The 23,310-nt window shown below is 35.1% G+C and overlaps 1 protein-coding gene across 1 annotated transcript in view; it reads right to left on the minus strand.

Moving 5' to 3' along the window:
- Positions 1–23,310, minus strand: part of ADAMTS19 (ADAM metallopeptidase with thrombospondin type 1 motif 19) — a 99,262-nt gene that overhangs the window by 37,239 nt on the left and 38,713 nt on the right. The window contains exons 8-11 of the mRNA XM_026673965.2: positions 17,652–17,757; positions 11,018–11,158; positions 4,727–4,877; positions 85–186 (exon numbers count right to left, since the gene is read on the minus strand). Coding sequence (XP_026529750.2) covers positions 85–186; positions 4,727–4,877; positions 11,018–11,158; positions 17,652–17,757 — 500 coding nt within the window. The remainder of the gene's footprint in view (positions 1–84; positions 187–4,726; positions 4,878–11,017; positions 11,159–17,651; positions 17,758–23,310) is intronic.

The raw sequence follows: 23,310 nt of genomic DNA on the forward strand, positions 1-23,310 counted from the left end.
TTTTAAAATGGTGCAATGAAATATAGATTTAAGATCACATATAAACAAATTCACTTATTAAAAATTAATGGTGTTATAATGCACCTTTCCAGTGTCGCAATCTGTTCCATCCATCGGTGGATCCAACTTAGTTTTACATTCTTTCTCACCTTCAACTTTACACCATAACCCAGCGCAAATAACATGCTGGAAAGAAATAAACAATAAAAATGTAGAAACATGCACATAAATGTTCTTCATAACTTTCACAAGAAATATGCTATTTTAAGAAGCTGTGAATGAATTTTGCTTTATCTCTAGAATATAATCTCTTTTCATAACCTCAAAACAGAAACACTGTATGTAAATTGGACTGCAAAATAAAAATGGGTTTGTTTGTTTAGCTTACATAAATATAAACTTGGGATTGTCTTTTCATTCCTTCTTCAATTTGCTTTGTGAAAGCAATTAATTATCCAATATAAAGTTTTGGCTTTAGGCAGTTTAATGGACTGTAATGTATCTCTTGAAAACAATTTTTGTCTGTACATTCCCTGGAGAAAAATCCGATTGAAATTATATTTAATGCATAACTTCAAAAGTGAACATACATAAACAAACATAAACATGTGAGATTAAATCATTACAATTACAGAAATACTAAATTTAAAGAATAATAAAAGACTAGAATGACAGTGATCCCATATTATTCTTCACATAGTCTGTTAAGTAAAACAGGTCCCCCCCCCCCGCTTCATGTCTAACTTGACTCCTGGCAACTACATAGACAAATCCGTGCAATTATTCAGGCAGTAGTTTTGGAAATGGTTAGTCATTACCTTTATCCTAGGATTGAGAGAGAATAACTGGCCCAAAGTTACCCAGGTCTCTTTCAAGCCTAAGGCAGGATTAGAACTCTGCTTTTCCAATTCCTAGTCCAGCACCTAAACCACTAGGCCAAACTAGTTTGCTAAAATACATAAAAATGAATTCAAATACGCATATTCCAATTTCAGAGAAGAGTTCATATTAAATCAGTTCAATAATAGTAATGAATCCAAATTAATAAGTTATTTCATATTTCTAATTTGTATTATAAACTGATATAAGAAAAATAGAATTAACAGTACATTTAAAAATTAATTAAGCCAACTATTTCCTTATAATCATGACCCGTATGTGTATCTGTTAATATTTATATTTTAATACATAAATCATTAGTAGCAATAGTATTGGGGAGGGTGTTCAACTCGCCTGTCTGAAAAGAAATGACATCACCACGTGAACCCCCACCTTTCTTACATATATCATAAGACTACAAGATCCCAAAGGGGTGAACCTTGATGACAATGGGTGGAATTGCAGACTCCTTATAGTAGTATATTAAAACTTCAAATCATGATTACATTCTGATAGTAAAATTTCAAATTCTATGGTTGAAATGAAGGTGATTTGAGAGGTACATATTATTTTTTGTATCCATGGTCAGATGTGCAGGAAAGTCAGGCCTGGCAAACAAACAAGTAAAATTTCTCTACTGGCCAAAGAAAGAAAAGAAGAACACCACTAGCCTTGTAAAATGAAAAGAAGAAAGAGGCAGTGGAAAGTAGGAAAGAAGAAAAATAAAACAATCTTTCTACTCACGAATAAAAATTATAAAAGTGTAAAAGGGAAATGTGGACAGATTTTAGCAGAATGAGGTTCTAAAATTATATCATCCTAGATGTGATTGTTAATAAATATTATTTTTCAAACCATTATTTTGGTGAATAAAGAATGGCTGCCAAAATAAAATAGCTATTTAATAGCTATTACTCAATATTTTAAAATTTTACTTAATGTAATTATGTTTAAATTGAAATAATTTATTAAATAACTTTTTTAAATAAAGTTTTATTTGGGTTTTCACACATACAAAGTACAAGTAAAACATCTTTTTTGAAAATAGCATGGTCCCGGGTTGAACTTCTTTATACAGACACAAAACTCAATTTCATGCTCCTTTTTGTGTTCTATTCCATACCTTATACTATTCTACATTTTCTATATAGTTTTTCCCCTCTTTTAATTTTCTCAATTTTATTTTGATTATCTCATCTCAATTCAAATCATTATATTTATACTTTTGTCTGTTCTGTTTCAATTTCATATTATCTTTTCTCATTAAACAAGTTTTCTCCTGTAGTTACTAATTGGAGTATGACACCTTTTGTATCTTTTAATTACATCAATTCAACTCTTATTTAAACTTCAATATATACCTTAAGGTTATGACCTTCAATATAATACATAATACATAACTTCGAATTCTGCTTGGTACATTCTTATAATACACACTATATTCTTTTTTAAAAAAAGGATTATAAATATATGTAATTATGAACCCTCATTCCATTCCAATTCAGTTCTATCATTAATAATCATTAAAATCTTAACATCTTTAACATTTCTTTTCAATTAAATATCATACTTCCTTAAAGACACGTATAATCTCCATAATTAATTTTCCCTTATTTCTCTTCACATATGTTTTGTAAATCATTAAATATTCATTTTGTTACATTTATTTATTGACAAGCATTTCACTGAATTACAATAGCTATTTTATCAAACATTTTAATCATACATTGTTGCATATTTTCTGAAATTATTTCTAATATAACAATACTATCTTATGTACCTTTGCAGAATCCCTTTTTCCATTAAACTTTCACCCATTATCTCTAAATAGGCCCTGTTTCTCTATATTTTGTTTCTGTCCTTTATAATTTTTTTTCCTTTCTTTCTTCCCTCTCATCTTCTCCCTCCCCTTTTTACCCCCTTGTCTCTCTGCTTCTAATTCTCTCTTCTGCATTTCCCTCTTCTGTTGCTTTCTGATTTTATACTTATTTTTCACTCTATTTTTTGGGGGGGTTGTTTTTCCCAATCTTAAACTTTCCATTCTCTTTCCTCCCTTTCCTTTTTTCCCCCCACCTAAGATTACTTGTTCATTAAAGATGGCTTCTTCTTTGTCACAATCTTCTTGTTCTGCAGGCATTTCTTGTTGTTTCTCATAATTCCAAATCTCCATTTCTAAGAACTGAAATACGAAGCCAAAAGAACCTCTCCCTTCTTGTGCATCTTCTTTGTATTTTTTAAGTTCCATTTTTCAGTTCTTCTAAAAGTGGAGCCATTTTAAACAGTTTTAAACAACCAGCTGATTGATTTTAGTCATTCAAATACAACAACCAAAAATCCAGAGATCATCAAGTAATCCAAATAGCTGTTTCTTCTTATTTCTTTTTCCACTTTCTCTTCCTGGGGTTTTTGTTGCAATGTTTCAGTTAAAATGTATCTTTTGGAAGTCTTGTTGAGATTTTGCTGTAAGTTCTTTTTAATTCCAGGCAGTCTCCTCCCTTCCAGATCCTGCCATTTTATTCTTTTTCTCTCCTTTCCTGTTTTCAAAAGTTTTTGATTATCCAGAAATCTTTATTATCCCTTTGACTTTTTATTTTCAGCATTAAATGCCTATTAATGTCCAAGTGGATTTTTTTTCCAATTTCTTGCTTAAGTCTCTTAGCTGTCAGTATAGGAAAAGGAGAAAAAAAAAACCAAATCTTTTCCCTTTTCTCTCTCCTTTGCAGCTTAAAAATCTTCTTAGGCAACAATGTTATTGTTTTTTTTAATAGTTTCAATTCCACCTTACTTTTTTAATAGTTTCAATTCCACCTTATTTGTTGCTTTTGCTGTTTGACCCGGTCAACCAAAAATTTCTCTTCTTATCTTCCTCCTGCACATTCTTTTCCGGTTGAGTTCTTCTTTGTGGTGGCCATTTCTGACCACCGCTACAACCGCCTTCGGGAAAGGGAGTAATGGCCAGCTGGGAGGAGAGATGCGGCTCTCCTCAACCCTACAGGCAGTCTCCCCCTTCTTCACCACCTCTACGGGGTAGCTTAGCCCCAGAACCAGCCGAATTGGGATGCTCCAGCGGTGAGCACAGATCGAAACCTCGCAGAGACGAGGCTTCGGTCTGTTGCCAAAGAAGCTCAAACCGGAAGTCCAATAATTTATTAAATAACTAATTAATTAATAAAACAATTCTTTTTTATAAAAAATAAAATGCTCCCTATTTTTACCATTTTAAAATTCATTTTAATGCATGAAAAGGTCTCACTGTGATAGCCTTCAAACTAATAAATTAGTCTTCATGCAACATTCCTGATTGAGTTGGAAACATTTAGCTTATAGCCCACTATTTAACCTTTTGACTGGTATAATTAAGATAAAATTAAGATTAAAGGTATTAATATATTTTCTTCCTTCCATTTTATTCAAAGTCCTATCTAAAAGCAAAAAATATCCCCAATAACAAGCATTTTAATTCAGTAAGGCAACCCTGTTTTCCAAGGACAATATTACTTGAATGTGCAAGAGAAATGCAAACTCTATTCTATCTTGTGAATGAAAGCTTGGTAACACCTGAAGTTTTATACTGTTGCATGACCATTATAAGGGTTTGATTTGATTTGATATCTATCATTTAAATATTGAAAAATCAAACACAGAATGGTAACAGTATGTAGAAGCTTTGGATAGTTAATAAAGGAAACATTCAGAATTGTTCTATATTTCTTTATTCCTTTAATCCTTCGTGATTATTATTTCTTCAATGTTATTATTTTACTACAAAATACAGAGAAGCAAAACGGCAAGCTGTAAACCTGGGTATATTGTTAAATCATAAATGACAGTAATCTATTATTCCTACCTGCATTTCTTGGCAGAAAGAGGCAGTTGGTCCAAAAAGAATCTGACATTGTTCATCTGCAGTGTATGTTATCCCAGGGAGTTTTGAAGGAATAATCACAGAATTGAGGCTCTGGGGATTTGTATGAAGCAAGCAGTTACTGGCCTTTGACCTGGCAATGCATAAGAGATTGGTGAATAATAACAGAGACTATTTTATACTAATCTTTATGTAGAATTAAGATGAAAGCTTTGCCCTAATTTAACAAAGAACATTTTTATATTAATGAAAAAGAGGAAAACATGACATATGTCCACAAATGTGAGGCAGCTTTCAGTAGAAAAGCCACTTTAAAGAGTTGTACTTGGAGGAGGTCCATGTGTCCCCATTCAAACCCCCTCCCCCCAGAATTCACTGAAAATAAAAATTAGCTGAAATATTGGCAGGGAACTCATTATTCAAGATCATTACACGGGAAAATGATGAGGAAAGAACACAAGTCCAAATATGTCTAGGGAACAAATTCATGTAACGTCACTTTGAATATCTTTGAATACTGCTGAACCTCAATCTAAAGTTAACACAAGAAGCAGCCCATCTTGCTTTAAAAAGTATAACCAAAAGATTCCATAATTTCCCATTTTAAATTAAACAGCTATTAAACTCAAAGAAGAACTGAACAGACTAAAGATAAAATATATAGAATTCATCCGGGCACAAACATGAATCCAGTTTCTAATTTTTTTTGTATAGAATCCCTATACTATTTATACTATCAGATAATTCAAAATCCTGTCACAAAAATACATTAACACTAATACTGCAAGAATAAATGTGCATTGCAATATTTTAAAAAAAATAAAAATACAGGTAATCCTTACTTAATAACCATTTGTTCAGCAGACATATTAAGTTACATGGCACTAAACAAATGGTACCTATATCTCCAAAGTTATGATCACAGCAGTGCCCCTGCTGTCACATGATCAAGATTTGAGCTCTTGACAATGACCCACATTTATAAATGCAGCATGTGCTTCAACTACTACCACTGCCTATTTCCCCATTTTGGCTACCTCCTGCCACCACTTACTCCTGGCTGTCTACAGCTAACTTTTGCTTTCTTCTTCCTTCCGCTATTGACCTGAGATACAGCCATTATTAGACAATGTATGAGCCTAGCAAACCTTATCTGCCAAAGGGAGCTTTCTGAGCCTGGAAGAAGAAGAACTGAGCCAATGGAAGAGGTAGGGCAATAACACAAATGGTTGCTCCCAGAATAAAGGTGATTACTGCTCGTGCTGTACAAAGACTGGCCAAGCCACCACCTCCTGGAAAGCTGCCACTTGCACTGCTGTCCTGTCACTTTAAACAATTCCATCCCACTGCCTCCTCCCTGGCCAGGCCTAATAAGCTCCCTTTGGCAGTTAAAGTGCCTGAAACTTGTGCCAGCAGCCAGTGATGGTATTCAGCCGGTTCGCACCAGTTCGGGTGAACCGGTAGCAAGGATTTGGAGTGAGTCGCCAAACCAGTAATAAGTTCTGGCTGGCCACACCCCCAACCCGGTCACTCAATTGCCACTGGCTCACTTGCCCCACCTAACTGATGTTCATTCACCCCGCCCACCTGATGCTCACCCCTTAAGGTATTTCTTTTTTTCCCCTCCCGACAATCAGCTGTTCATACAATCAGCTGTGCCAGATTTCCCCTAGCTGTCTTACTGATTCACCCAGAAAGATTCCCTGAGACCCAGGAAGGCAAAAAATGGAGGGAGGGGTGCAGCCCCCCCTCTCCATTTTTTTGTTTTCCTGGGCCTCAGGGGAGCCTTCTGGGAGCAAAAATGCCCCACCAGGAGACTCCCCTGAGGCCCCAAAGGCCTCAAAATGGAGCAAGGGGGCTGCTGTGCGCCCCCTCCAGGTTTCATTTTTTTCTTCCTGAACCCCAGGGGAGCCTTCTGGAAGCAAAAATGCCCCTCAGGAGACTCCCCTGGGATCCAGAAAGCCCCAAAATGGAGCAAGGGGGTGCTGCACACCCCCTCTAGGCTCCTTTTTTTTTTCTTCCTGAGCCCCAGGGGAGCCTTCTAGGAGCAAAAACTTGGAGGCTTGCCTGAGGCCCAGAAGGCTCAAAAAACAGGGGGGGGGCTGCAAAACAGCAAAAAAGCCACACCCACACAGTCACATGGCCACGCCCACTGGTATTAAAAAGTTTTGAATCCCACTACTGAAGAAGATGGAAGAGATCAGTTGAGGGTTAGGTTAGGTTTGGGCAGAGTTCTGGTTGGCCCAGAGGGTAGAGATAGTGGGCATACAAGTAGGTATACAAGTAGGCATGCAGTTAGAATCACTGTATAGTCCAGTGTTGGCAAACCTTTTTGGCATCAAGTGCCGAAACAGGATGCATGTACACATGCCGGAAACTGGAAGAGCAGTCATTGGGGTCAAGAGGCTGGCAGCAGTTGCTCTTCTGGTTTCAGGTGCTCTCATGCACGTGAAGACCAGCTGGCCGGCACACTGGAACCCAGAAGAGCAATGGGTGACAGCTCTGCATGCCCAGAGAGATGGTTCTGCATGCCACTTCCAGCACACGTGCCACAATCTAGGACATTCATCTTACTTAGTAACATTGAATGTTATTAAATAATTAAATTCAGTGTCCATCTAACTAAAAGCAATTCTACTTTGTTTAAAATTATATATATATATACACACACACACACACACAAACACATATGCATATATACGTGCGTGTATGTGTGTGTGTGTGTGTGTGTGTGTGTATGTTTTCTGAGGTTCTCGCGGGTATTTGTATGTGGATCTTTGGTTATTCGGGATTTCTCCCGCGTAAGATTGGAAGTATCCAATTCTTCCAATCTTACGCGGGAGAAAACCCAAATAACCAAAGATAGATAGATAGATAGATAGATAGATAGATAGATAGATAGATAGATAGATAGATAGATAGATAGATATTCTTAAGTTTTCGCGGGTACTTACATGTATGGCATTCAGCTTTGTTCGGGTATTTTCCCACGTCATAGTAGTTGTGCTTTTAAAGTTGTAGTGACGTTTCAGCAGAATCTCATCTGCCATCATCAGGCTTCTGTATAGTGTTCATCTGTGAGTCAGGCTTTTACAGTGGTTTCAGATTTGAATTTGGGGCAGCCTATTGCTATTTTTCTTCATCCTGACTGGTTGAGAGTCTTGGTCTGTGTTTATTGGTCTTGGAGTTTGCTGTGTTCTGCTTGATTGGTGTTTCTAATATCTTCTGTCTGTTTTTTGGCTCTTTTTGTATCTTGATTGGCTGGCAACATTGTGTTACTTTATTGGAGGCCTTTAGTGCAGCTTGGCTCCGGGTAAATGGACGGCTATCATTAGTTAGGAAGCTAGGTTTCATCTGGGTGCCTGGTTGGGGTGTGTTTGAGCTGGAGGTATCAGGGGGGATCTGTTTGTGCCCAGGTGTTTGCCTGGCTTGTGGTGTGGAGATTTTTTTGTTTGTGAGTGCAGGCTTCCAAATGATTGACAGTCTGGTGGAATCATCTCTTCTGTTCATGCTTTCTGGTCTTTTTTCAATCTCTATGGCTTCTCTGATGATTCTGTGGCTGGGGTTTTCTATAGTGGTAGAGTTTTGGTGCCATTGAAGTTGATGCTATGACCTGTGGCTTCCATGTGTTGGACTAATGAGGAAGTGTGTTCCAGCTTTTTGACTGCATTTTTGTGTTCATCCAGGCGGGTACTTATTCTTCTATTGGTCTGTCCAATGTATGTGGCCGGGCATGATGCACAGGGGACTTCGTATATGCCTTGGTTTTCCAGATCGATTTTATCTTTGGGGTTTCTGAGGATGGCTGCTATTTTTCTGTCTGTTTTGAAGGCAGTCTTGATGTGGTGTCTGTGTAGTATCTTACTAATTTTGTCTGTAGTGCCTCTTATGTAGGGCAGGACAGCTGTTCCATAGATCTGTTCATCTTCTGGGTCTCTATTATGTCTCAGTGTGTTTTTGTGGATCAAGCCGGTGATTTTGCTTTTGTGGAAGCCGTTGGCTGTCAGTACTTTGGTCAGGGTGCATAGTTCAGTCTTAATGTGTGTCTTGTCTGCCAGGCGTTTGGTTCTAGTAATTAGTGTTTTAGCCACGGAGTTTATCTGTGCTGGGTGGTGGTGGGATTGGGCGTTGAGGTAGCGGTTGGTGTGTGTTTTCTTCTGGTATATGGTGTGTCCTAGTGTGCCATCTGTTTTTTTGTAGATTAGTACATCTAGGAATGGTAGTTGTTTGTTTGTTTCCGTTTCCATGGTGAACTTGATTTTGGGGTGTGTGCTATTTAGGTGTGTTAGGAAGTTGTTTAGGTTTTCTTTTCCATGGCGCCAAATCACGAATGTGTCATCGATGTATCTTAACCATAGTTTGGGTTTGTGGATGGCATTGGCCAGGGCTCTGGATTCGAATTCTTCCATGAACAGGTTTGCAATGACAGGTGACAGTGGTGATCCCATAGGGGCTCCTTCAATTTGTTTGTATCTTTGTCCTTTGTATATGAAATATGTGTTGGTTAAGCAGTGTTCTGTTAGTTCCATGAGGTGTTTGGCTGGTTGGTATTTATTTTTGATGATTTCCAGGGTCTCTTTTATCGGGACTTGAGTGAATAGTGAAACCACGTCGAAGCTTACAAGCAGATCTTCCTGCTCCACATGTAGATCTTTGATCAATTCCAAGAAGTGGTATGAGTTTTGTACATGTGAAGCTGCTGTTTCAGCATGGGGCTGTAGCTGTTTTGCTAAGTGTTTAGCTAGGTTTTGTAGTGGTGCTCCTCTGGAGCTGACTATGGGTCTGAGAGGTATGCCTTCTTTGTGTATTTTTGGGAGGCCGTATAGTTTGGGGCATCTGGAAGATTTCTCTCTGGGTATGATCGTGTGTTGGATCTCTTTGCTTATGTGGCTGGTTATAATTTTCTTCTTGGTTAATTTTTCCAGATATGTGGTTGGGTCTGTGTTTATGGGTTTGTATGTGGAGTCTTGGAGTAAGTCTGTCAATTTTGTTTCATAGTCTTTTCTGTCCATTATTACAGTGGCATTCCCTTTATCTGCTGGGAGGATGATTATGCTGCTATCTCTTTTCAGGGTTTGTAGCGCTTTGATTTCATTTTTCTGCAAGTTGCTTTTGGGTGGTTTGCTTGTGCATAGGATGTTGGTAACTTGGTGTCTTATTTTATCAGCTTCATCTGTATTTAATTTAGTTAGGCTGGATTCTACTGCACATATGATGGATTCTGTGGGGATTTTTTGGGGTGCTATAGCATAATTGAATCATGTAAGATTAAGAGTATCTTGGCAACGTTTCGGCGAGGTCCCACTTGCCATCCTCAGGCTGGTGCTTTCGGCTTTGTGCCAGTGCAAGCAGTGTGTGATCGGAGCTGCCGTCTCTGCTGTCTCTCTATAAATACTGGTGGTGGGGGCTGGTGTGCTGGGCTGGTTGGCTGCGCTGCTGCCTCTTGATTGGTTAATGGAGTTGATGTTGGCATAATGGGCTTAATGGCATAATGGGCTGTGTGATGGCCTTGTGAGTTTTGTTGTGGAGATATCCTGGATCTTGTGCTGCCCCCACCACCAGTATTTATAGAGAGATGGCAGCTCCAATCACACACTGCTTGCACTGGCATGAAGCCGAAAGCACCAGCCTGAGGATGGCAAGTGGGACCTCACCGAAACGTTGCCAAGATACTCTTAATCTTACATGGGAAAAGACCCGAACACGCTTATATATATATATATATAATGAATATATATATAAATGAATATATATATGAATGAATGGTATTCAGCTTTGTTCTGGTATATTCCCACGTCATTATAGTTGTGCTTTTAAAGTTGTAGCAATGTTTCGGAAGAATCTCATCTGCCGTCATCAGGCTTCTGTATTGTATAATGACATGGGAAAATACCCGAACAAAGCTGAATACCATTCATGTAAGTACCCGCGAAAACTTAAGAAAACATACACACACACACAAACACACACACACATAATACGCAATTTTAATTTTTAAGTTAATACTAACATTTATTGAGTACTCCAACAATACTGAAATCTAAAGAAATACCTTAATAAAATCTGTTTCTGCCTCACATAAGCATTGGCTAATAATATTTCTGAAGAATAGCAAGCAATTGTCAGAAATAGTTCTTTTCAATCTGATATAGAAACTATTATAAGGTACTGAAAGCTTGGCATATCTGAAATTTATAATCATCGGGGGGAGGAAATAACAGAACAAAATAAAAGCCTGATTGTAACTACATCCACTTCTTGTGAATGAATTACCTGAGAAATCTTTCTAGATCATCTCTGCTACAGCGGGACCATGAAACATCCCCAAGGTTTTGCCCTTTGATCCATTCTCCAGACATGATGTGGAGACCATCTGCACAAGATGGGTGGTCATTGTCATGATTTATTCCCATGCTGAAACAAGTTTGAAAAACGGTGTATTTTAAGGGAAGAACAGTATAAAAGCAGCTTCTAAAATGTTCAACTAAAATTTTGTGCTCGTACTTCCAACGTAGACATAGAATTAAGGATTTACACAACAGAATGTAAATTTACAACATAAAATAGAACCTTAACATGCTTGCAATATTTAAAGAACAAATTTGATGAAGATAATTCAATTACTTTAATTATTTCAAATTTAAATGGATGATAGAGAGACAAATACACATAATGATACACATGTCTATCATTTCTTATTAATTTCAGGGAGAAGTCAACTTAATACAATATATTCCTTTTATTTAAAATGGAGACTTAGCCATTCTTACTTATAATCCTTGATTTGTGATTTAGTGCATTGAATGAATCCAGCCAACTTAGCTTATTCAACAAATCACGATAAACAAGACTATGATTACTTGAATGTATTCATTTGGTTCAGATTGATGTTTGTCTAGGTAGATATGTCTACGCTTTGCTAAGCAATCTAATACATATATTGGTTATGGTCTGACTTATTTCATAAAAGTATGAGTACATCATAATTCAAATAGCCAGCCTTAGGTTTGCAGTTTATAATTGTTGTTTGCCATTGCAACAAGTTTTGTTTCCACCAGAAAAAAGTGGGCTATAGGTACTTATGACCACAATTGAGCCCAAAATTTCTGTTACTAAGCGAGATAGTTAAGTGAGTGTTGCCCCATTTTACGACCTTTCTTGGCATAGTTATTAAGTGAATCACTGCAGTTAATAAGTTAATAATATGCTTGTTAGATGAATCTGGTTTTTCCATTGACTTTGCAACTGTCATAAATATGAGCCAGTTGCCAAGCATCTGAATTTTGATCATGAGACCATGAGGATTCTGCAACAGTTGTAAGTGTGAAAAATGGTCATGTCCCTTTTTTCAGTGTCGTCGTAACTTTGAATGGTCACTAAACAGACTATTATAAATCAAGAACTGTATTGCAATTTTTTTTACAATAAGAAAAAATAACCATAACAATTGAAGAAAACAGAGACATAAAAGTATTTCTGGTACAGAAATATAGCCCTCAGTATAGTGGTTAAAAAGTAGGAAATGGTGAGATAGATGCAGATTCAAATCTCTATTCAATCATGAAATTCAGTAGGTGATATTCAGCTAATTATAAGTCCAACATATTTCAAGGGCTGTCATATATGAATAAAATTATGATATATTATAGATTTATTTATTTTACTAGCTTTATGCTACTCTAATTATTAGCCAACTATGAGCAGTTAACTATGCTACCATAATCAAACAAATTTAAAATAAGCAAAATAAATAACCTCCTAAATAACTTTAACAAATAAATAACCGCAATAAATAACAAATTAATAATAAAATATTTTTAGCTGACCAATCTGGCAAATAAATATTTTAAGATGCTTATTTTCGTGTCTCCATTCCTGGATCATTATCTTGTAGTGAAGATGTAGCTTGTCTTGTGGTGAAGGAATTTGTGCTTTTAAGTTATGGTGTTGAACAGCAGAAAATGTATATTTTTAGAAGGTCACCCATGATGGGCAGCTCATAGATGAAGGATCAGACTAAATAAGCTCCACTGAAAGGAAATGACAGCTACTCAAATATTTTACCAAGTAAACCAAAAAGACATTCACAAGAATATTCACAATATGACATGGAAGATGAGCCTTGAATATTGGAAGGTAAAAAGAGCAGAGAAAATTATGATAGCATTGGAGTTTATGATATAGCTGTATTAAGGTTCAGAGAATGTCTACCTGTCAGTGTGTCCAGTGATAAGATCAGTGTTGAAATGATATCATAGTAATGGTGTGATCATAACTATGAACCAAGACAAATTTAATATTGTCAAGCAGAAGAGTCAAGGCTAAATATTGATATTCTGGAAATCAGGACATTGACATGAACTGAAATGAGTCATTTCACACCAGAGAAGAATCGGATCTTCTACTGCAGACTAGGGGAAAAAAATCACCAAAGAATAGAGCAGACACTAACAAAGATGCAACCACAAAAATGACAGAATGATTTCAATTTGAGCCCAAGACCAGCCAATTAATATTAACATAACCCAAATTTAGGCTCCAACTACTGAAGTATTTGAAACAGTTCTACAGCAATTTGAAGTATCTTGCCAACACTATATTTTTTTGAAAAAAGATGTTACACTAATTGTACTACACCAAGTCTTCTTGCTGAATGTGACTCATATTACAAACTCCTTCTCCTAATTAAAATATGACTAATAACCAAATCATCAATCCAGGAAGATATTATTTCAGTCCATAACAGCAACAATTAGGACTGAAAAGAAAACCAAGTAACATCTCAATATGATTACTGAGATTTATTAGGAAAAAAGTGACAATAAAAATACTACCATTGGTTTAAAATGTGAATCTTTTATTTAGTCAAAGAAGTTTCTAGCTTTTTTTCTTGCACTTTCAGGACAGGGGTGAAGAAGCTGTACACTTCTGGGAATGTCTCATGAACTGCAGAGAAGCTTTCTTCAGTCAACTCTTTGTACTGATGGGAGGGCTCATACACTGAAAACCGTTTGCTTATGTGGATGCCTTTCAGATACAAAATTTGGATCTGTATCTAGCCACGTTTAAATACATTGCAGTCTGCCAGGACAAAACAAGCCAAGACATGACAACTAATGGCAAGAAATAAATTATATTCAAAGTGCTGGGAGAGACTACGAGAATGACATCTTTCCCGAGAAGAACAGGAGATATTGCGATCATTCACAGAATAGGTTGTGGGCTGAACTGGAATTCTCACTCCTCTCTCTCTCTTCTTACTAATATGTAGACTAGAGACTCTCCTATCTTTGAGAAACACTCTCACTTACTTCCTTAATTAGCAGCTGCTTGTTTCAGAGATACTCCCATTACAGCACATTCTCTTTCTCTGGCTTTTGGAGATCTGCAGGAGAAAAACCACAAAAATCCAAAATGGACTCCGATTCTTTATTCATTAATCAACAAGCAACCAAGTGGTATAGGAAGCTAGGCAAAAATCCTTAAGCAATTCTTTTAAATGGGAATAGTTCTTGTATTTCTAAATACAAAGGTATCGGCCCAATTGTTGCAGGCTATAATCAGAAGCCTGAAGGTCACCAGAGAAAAAACGGCAATGAGAGGAATGGAAACCAAGTTCAGCAGCTTCTTGGTATATGGTTTCACTAAAAATTTGGGTATCTTTCAATAAAAATGTGTATACCTTACAACCTAGAGCTGTGACTATAGTGAAATGGACAGCTTATCAATTTAACAAATAAGTAAAATAAATACCTTTTCCAGGGTCTGTTAGTTCTGTCTGCTTCACTCTTAAATGGTCAAGAATTCCTAGGTATACTATCTTTTTTCTTGACCTTAGAAAATGACTAGTTAGTCTTATTAAGCCCATCTGGAATTTTCTATTACCACTAACTGATCCAACCCGATAATGCACTCCTGTTCAGCTTGGTACCTATTGATAAAAATGTCCAATGCTTCTTAGGTTTAGCAGACCAGTTCACCCCCTCTTACTCTGGGTTTCAAATTTGAACAATTGCATTTTAGCTAAATAATAAGGACATATATTATGTAAAAAGGACCTATAAACTTTTAAGAAATAAAATCTGAGTACATCTCTTACTTGTTCTGCAAGTCAAAACAATAATTCAGATTTCTCAAAAACTCTCCTAAGCTATATGGGTCAACCGTATAACTATCCTGTGCATAATCCTGGATACTGTTTACACAATAGCTATTTTCTTTCTTACGAATGTGAGAATCTATTTTTGTGCTCAGCAATACATTTTATTTCTATGGATTATAAGTATTATTAATAGATTAATTTAGTATATAAGTACACGAATAATGTTGGATTGCAATATTGAATATATTGAATAACGTTGGATTACAATATTGTATGCTCCACCATTAGCAATAGACGGTTTTGATCTACAATATTTGGTTTTGATACAACTGAATTGGAGACAGTTCCTCCCCATCCAAACCTGCATAGCCTCCAGGCACTGCCACTGATCTTTGCAGCATCACTTGGCTGACTTGGGTCAAGAAATACAATTGGGTATCATTAGTATACTAATGATACTCAATGTGGCAAATGATCTCACCCAGCTGTTTCATGTAGATGTTGAAAAGAAAAGTGTGAGTGTGGCATCTCATGCAAGACAGGTCTAGGGACCGCTCACTCCCTCACAACCAATGATGATTATAATCAGTCCTGGAGTAAGAAACAGAATCACCATAAAATGGTACTCACAATTACTTCAGAAGAGTATTGTGATCGAAACTTTCAAAAGTCACTGAGAGATCAAGGTGCACAAGAATAAACAAATCACTGTCCTGGCTCTGCCACAAGTCAACAACAAATACAATCAAAGCTATCTTAGCACTAAATCTCAGACTGAAACCCAACTTCCACATAGAGAAGGTTGGGGACTGCTTGGTAGTTGTCATTGGGTCAAAGGATTGTGCCACCTTTTTCAATAAAATTTATTGAAAAATTAATATGACTAGGATAGGATACAATTGTTAGAACAGAATATAGAACAAAAACTGGCTGAAAACTGGCAAAGGCATTTTCCTAGGTATTTAATTTGTATGCAGAGTACATTAAAAGAAATACTGTGCTACAACAAATAAAAATCAGAATTAAATTTAATTAATTAAAATTTAATTGGTTGGGAAAAACCATTAAAATTAATTGTTGGGTAAAATATCAACATAGAAGATAAATAGAAGATAAAATACTTAAGAAGACAAGAGGTACTGGAGAAAATCTTGACTCAGGGAAAAATTAAAGATGAAAAAGAAGCTAAGAGAAAAAAAGAAGTGTTATTGATGAGACATGTATATGCTCATCAAAATTCAAAGAAGCAGTTACTGGAAGACAGTGAAATAATGTCTGTTGGGTTATGATTATGCAGTTCATTGAATAATCAGAAATTATTACATAACTTGAAGAACAACAATAATTCCTCATACCAAAGTCCCTTGTGCTTCACCTATGGATATAGACAACTTCATTTTAACAGCTTTATTTTATTTGCGAAAATGTTTATAATTATTTTTTGAAAAATCAAATGTTATAAAATGTATTTTGGTCCAAATAAATTATCCATTGTAAGTGTTTCTTATAAATCCCACCTGAATTTTGCTACATTTTTTGTATGATTGCATAAACAATGGCAGGCTTTAAAAATCCCTCTGATAACATACTCACATTATAAATCAATACTTTACAAGATCTGTTTTTAACTTAAGTTTGGGGCTTTTCTTTTCCAACAAATCTTATTATTAAATTGTAAAATAGAATTCTCAGCAGTAATTTTTAGTCTGACTAACAAAAATAAGATACTTCCGTCAACACCCTTGACAAGACTCCATATTTATACAAAGGAGCTAACAAAATAATACTGTAATAAATACCAGAATATAAAAGGATAAAACTAGACAAGGTATAGCTTCCCATTCCTGCTCCTTTGTTTATCCCACAGCATAAATATTAAGTCCATATGATGAGAAAAGATACTCAATTCTCCCATCTTTGAGGTTTCACCTGTATATTTTTCTAACCACATTTTGATTTCCACTGTCTCAATCCAGTTCTGAAACAGGAAGTAAGCCCTGCCAATCAGGAAATAAATTTGAAGAAACTTGACCCAAGTAGGATGGTTGTTCATTCAGAAACCTGCTGATTGGGTGTGGGATTGCACTAATTTTTGGCTTTCAGCAGGATACTTCCTCCCTATGGACAGCAGAACCACAGTGTGAGGATTCTCTTGGACTCAAGATTCTGTTGTAAAAGTTAAGTGGAGGCTATGGCTTGGGGGGTGGATTTTTAATTGTAGCAGTCTTCTGATATGAGCATTCCTCTGTTCTTTTTCATGTGAAAATTCATGTCAGGAAAAATATTCTGTCTGGTTTCCAAAAATCCAAAAATTAACTTAAAGAAAAAAGAATCATTCCCCGTGCTTTCTACATCTCTGTCAGGTGCAAAGGATCAGGATTGTACATTAAGTTCCAATAAAGATTTATTGCTCAAGCTAGAATCTAGTCAATTAACAGTCAGCACTAAATTGGTACTAGAGAAGAGCAAAAGGAATTCAAAGGAGGACTAACTTGCAGCATTTGTGGACATGTAACAATTCTAGGCTGAATCCTCCCTTGACTCCATGCCCAGGCTCAGGCTCTTCTTCTAGAGTCTCCGTTTCTATCATTTAATTATTTGCAATATTACCAAACCAGCTATAATGTGAACTATTTTTTCTTTATATATAGAATATATAAAACAAGCATTCTATTTAAAAACCCCACAGAATATGAAAAGCAAAAATATCAAATCCTCTGTGTCAAATTGGGGCTTTTTTTTTTTTTTTGTCAAAGCCACTTTATGTAATTGCAAATTTAGATATTGCTTATTTCATTTACTTACTTGTGACCCATTTCATGAGCAATAGTAAATGCAAGATTTAGACCGTTGTCCTCTGCAATTATACATTTTCGTTTTTCACTACACATGCCATTCAAATATGCTATTCCTAAAAGATACAAGAATCATAATTATTTACCATATTTGATATTATCTAAGTAAATTCATTTCCTATTATTACTAAGGTTTGCATATGCTTACCAAAAATACCTAACCCCAATAATATACTGATAATTTATGTATAATATACTGATTTAATTTCTGTCAAAAATATAATAATTAAAATACAGATACAGTATATCTGCTTTCTTAGGATGCATCTTTAAAAGCATATATAATAATGGACATTTCAAGTATGATGTATAATTAGAGATATGTTATGCAAGTTTAGAGATATGTTATGCAAGTAACCTAAATCTGACGGAATCGGTACACTGCTGGAGTATCTTCTTTTGCTGCTATTGGCTTTTTTTCTTCTTCATATGTACAAGAAATTTAGATAGCATTTAAATGATTCATTGCATGTTTTGGTTTATGATTACGTACTTTCTAAAAGGTTTTGCTTCCCCCGTCCCATTTTTTTTTAATTCGGTGGGCATTTTCTAGTAATATCATAGAAGAAATCAAGTACTAGATTACTAGAAATCTAGTAATATCATAGAAGAAATCAAGAACAAAGAAAAAATATAAAAGGGTAGAAATAATAGTCTACTAGTCTACACGTAGTCTACAATTTGGTGTAATAACAGACTAATAACTCTTTCACATATTCCATGCCAGATTTTTCCATGTACAAAATAACATGATTACATGCTGCAATGTAAATTTAAACTGTAATAAGACATATGTAATATGTAACTGTAATATGCATTGTTAGGAATGATAGTCACCTAACACTTGGGTTGGCAATATACAAACAAGGATAGTCATTTAATACTGTTGTATCTTTAAGAGAATGTTGTAATTGTGATTGGCTGAGGTTCCTCCAACGGCCATAAGATGAAGCCAGAAACCTGGTTTGTTTTCTTTTTTGCATTTCCTTTGCTTTCCTTTTGCCTTTTGCCTGACCGTCATTCTGCTTGAATTGCTGTGAGTCTTGCAACTATTCACAAACTCTGTTTACTGAACTTTGTTTATGATACTGGTAAAGAAAAGGATTTCATTTTTGGATTATCCCTGGACTGATTATTTTGAATACTAACTGCTTTAACCACATATTATTTGGACTGTTTGTTGGACTTTGTTTACAGGAAGTAAAACTTACATTTTACTATTCAGTGTATTGTGTGCTGGTTGTATGTTATTCATCACCACTCTCACTATGTTTCAGTTCTAGGAGCAACCCACCTTCACCCAGAATAAATTGGGTATTTTTCATTCAGAAGTAAATGTAACATTGTTTGGAACAGGCAAATATGCATTTCCTTGGACAAACATATTTTTATTATTACTTGACCCATATCTAGAAACTCCTCTTCCTTTCTCCCTTCTTTGTGTGTGTCCTTGTGTAACATCCAGTATACATTGGCTTCAAATCCTTGGTTCAAAGAAGAATGAACACTGGATTATTAACAGCCTTTAGACGGTGATGCATTCCAAGGATCTGGGCAGGCAGGCCTCAGTAGCTTTAGAAAAAGTTTAAATCATTGGCAGAAAGGGGCCAAAACTAAATCCTACCTTACAAAATAATTATTGTGTCAAAGATCAATAATCCCTACCACTTCTTTCATATACATTAAAATGATGTATACAAAACCTAAAAGTATAGATATAAAGAAGGTAAAATATTTTCACTAATCTCCAGTGAATTATGGGCTTAAAAGACAGGCAGTAACTTGCTAAGTTATTTCTCTGGGTTGTAATATCTACAAATATCAAAAATTGCCTGATAAGGGGATTTTTTTCAGACAGCTTCTTCCCTCAAAATAAGTATTATTCATTTTAATGATTGAGTATCCTATTTGTTCCTATCTAGTCTCAGAGCAGATAGTAAGAAGGTTATTTCTCACATTACTTATTAAACATGCTTAAAATGGTGGTAACATCCCAAAAAAATGTTTCTAAAGAAAACCTGAACAGATCCTAAAAAGAATGCCATCTTTCAAACAGTCTTGTCTCAGATCTAGTAGTACTTTATACACAGTAAATGCAACTGGATCGAGTTCACCAGCTGGTAACCTTCAAAAACTAATCAGATTTGGCAACCTTTGAATTACCCTTGAAAAGTTTCCAGAAGTTGCAGCAGGTACAAATATTGTAGGTAGCCTATTAATTGGCACAAGACTGGGGAAATGTGTGATTTGTACTTTATTAAAGCATTTGTAAGTAATTGTTTCCTGAGTACAATTTAAAACATTTATAATAAACTTTAAAGCCCCAAACAGGTTTAGGCTTGCTTTCTTAAACAATTACATTTCCCACAGTGAATCAGACTAGGAAGTGAGGCATTTTTGAAGATGTGGCTTCTGTCAAAGGGTTGTCATTTTCACCTACAGTAAAATACAGCTTGAGAGTTGCTTTTGGATCTCTACTTTCACATAGTTTAGAAAACTATAAATATGATGCAAAGTAAATATAATGATAACAAACAAGAGAAAAAGGGAACACAACAGAGAAGGGATCCCAGCAAGGTAGAGGTTAGAAGAAGAAGGGGGTAGGAAGATTTGGTGGGGGAAGAAAGAAAGGGAAAGGCGGAGAAAAGCCTCAAAGCTTTAAAATTGGATGGGAGAAGAGGATTTTTTGAGACAAAGGATGAAATATAATTTTCTGTAAGAAAGATTCTGCTAAGGTACAGAAGATGGTATTGTAACATTTATATTTGAAATAGTAAATTAGAATGGTTTAAGATTTAATAAGAAATTAAAATGTTGAAGTTTTTAATAATGATTGATTTTTAAAATGTAATAAAATATCGAAGGAAAGGAGGATACAATGTATTTAAACATTTTTGGTGGATAGAATGTACCAAGCAGAACCAAATTGGGTATTTGTTATGCTGAATGTTAATTTTACTAACTTAGGGGAGGATAGAAAGGCATCATACTCTGATTAGTGATTTCAGGAGAATTTTTTTTTTTTTTTATTATAAGAAGAGATAGAGGGATAATTGAATGGGCAAAAGATACAAATTTAATGATTTAATTAAGATGGATTAAATAAGATAGAAATGTGAAGAGTGATATGTGCTATTATTTTAGCCCATGCAAAGAGAGGTAACTGGGGCCAAGGTACTTTACTAAAAGATTTTTTTTATGTTTGTTTGTGTTTGTTTGTGTTTTATGAGAATATTGGGGAAATTATTGTAGAAAGACAGGGAAAGATTCAATATGTAATGATTTGTTTGTTGTTGAAACTTTTAATAAAACTTGTTTTAAAAAAAAAAAAAAGAAAACTATAAATATACATCTATTTACCAAACTTTTATCAATTAATTACCATTTGTATTAATTTCAGTACTTCTTCGGTATTTTTTAGATTCAGTTTTTTTGTTTTCCAAAACTTATTAGCTGCCTTGAATATTTGATAGGGTGGAAAGGTAAGTCACAAGTGAAATAAGTAAAAATAAAAAATAAAACAACCAGAATTTGGCCTGTGTGAAAATGTTACAAGTTATCAAATGTTCCCTGTTTGAAGCTGTGTGGTGGTACAGATTTTGTTTTCAAAGGGTACTTCAGAGCATATAGGACTATACTACCTGTTTATGTCAAGCTAAGGCAGTCATATCTTTTTCTCACAACTGCATGAAACATAATTGCATTAAGGTGTAACATATACTGTAGAATAAATGTTACACTTACTTTCCCATGCATTCCAAAACTTATTTAGAAGACTGTATCAGAATTGCTGCACAACCCTACTTGCTATATACTGGTTGAAGGGTTACCAGCCTAGTTTTGGTATTTTGGACCAGCTAAAATGTTTTTCAAAGGCAATACATGAAAAGCCAATAGGATGTGCAACAGCGTTAAATGGTGCCTCCAAGTCTAAATCCAACCAACAACTTCAAAAAAAGAAAAAGAAAAGCCCATGTATTAGTATCAAAAGCCACCAGCAAAACTGAAAGGATCACATTGCTTCTTTCTGATAGAGAAAGCCTATATAGGCTATATAGACTTGCAGAGAGGGTGGCATAGTTTCCTATGGGATGGGAAATGTAAACAGCATGCATATTTTCAGAGACACATGATGAGAGATTTATTAATTCGGACATGGAACAAGATTAAAAAGAATCATTATACTAAAATACTGAACTGGCTGTCAACTATGGAAGCACAAATCTACCCAAATGCAATGGATCTGGGAAAAAAGAGGAACTACAAGGACCTATTAGACACACAAGGAAGATTAAACACGAGACAAGAATTACAGCAACAAAATATAAAGATTGATTGGTGGCCATACATGCAAATTCAGGCGAGATATCAGAATGACAAAGAACAATTTGGTTTCTGCATGGAAAAGCATCAATTAGATAAAATCCTACAAGAAATGGAAAAGAAAATGATTTCAAGAATATATAACTTTCCACTAGATTTTAAAATGGAAAAGAAGGTGGTCAAAGGTGGTATGGGTGAAAAATGTTGGCCACAATATAGGCCTGGAAAATTGGGAGAGAATGTGGGGATCAAATTACAAAGTAATTACATCCACAGCATACAAGGAAAATCAATACAAAATGTTCTACAGATGGCACCTTCCTCCCGCTAGATTGGCAAAAATGTTTAACTCAGATCCAAATTGTTGTAAATGTGGAAAAGAAAAGGGCACTTATTTTCATACCTGGTGGACGTCCCAGGAAGTGAAAAAATATTGGAATACAATTAGACAATGGATAGAAGAAATCACAAATCAGGAAATTGAATTTAATCCGGAAACTTTTTTATTAGGTATAATAACACAAAAATGCAATAAAACAGACAGATATATTATGTTACATATATTAACAGCTGCAAGGATTTTGTACACACAACTCTGGAAGGAAAAAAGGGTTCCACCGGAAGGCATGGTTATAAAAAAAAAAAAAATTGTATAGAGATGGACAGGCTAATGATGAAAATAAAAGACAGAGAAGATTCAATTTATTATAGGGCCTGGGATGCCTGGTATGAGTGGTTTAGAAATAAAAATAAAATAAAATGGCAATTAGGAAAAGAATGAAGGAATATGTAAATATGTAAATATACCATGGAGAAGATGGAGATGTAAGGATAAAAGATATTGATTTATAGTAAGCATAAGATGTAATGGTAAAGGAATAAGTAAATACATATACTGAAAAATGTGAGGAGATGCAAAAGATGTCTTGATGTTGATAACAATGTATAAAGTTTTATTTTATGTTTTCAAAATTTGGAAACTTAATAAAATTTATTTTTTAAAAAAAGAGATAGCCTATATAGGCAAGTGAAGCATTCTGTCTCAAAATCAAGCCCAGGTTGGAAAAATAAACTAATATGAATAAGATGTATGAATGGGACAATTAAAAAAAATAGTAAACTGTATTGCACCAAAAAAAAAAAAATCTGTTGCTCCAAATGTCAGTCCCATTACTGTGCTGAAATATTTTGAAGAAATAACAACATTTCTGTACACCAGAAAGCAACTGAGAATTTGCTGAGATAACAAGAAAATTCCTAATACATTACAATAAACAGTTCATCTA

Source organism: Notechis scutatus, chromosome 2, assembly GCF_049901735.1.
Source record: "Notechis scutatus isolate UNSWTSFEM ecotype Mainland chromosome 2, rNotScu1.2, whole genome shotgun sequence".
Lineage (NCBI taxonomy): Eukaryota > Metazoa > Chordata > Lepidosauria > Squamata > Elapidae > Notechis > Notechis scutatus.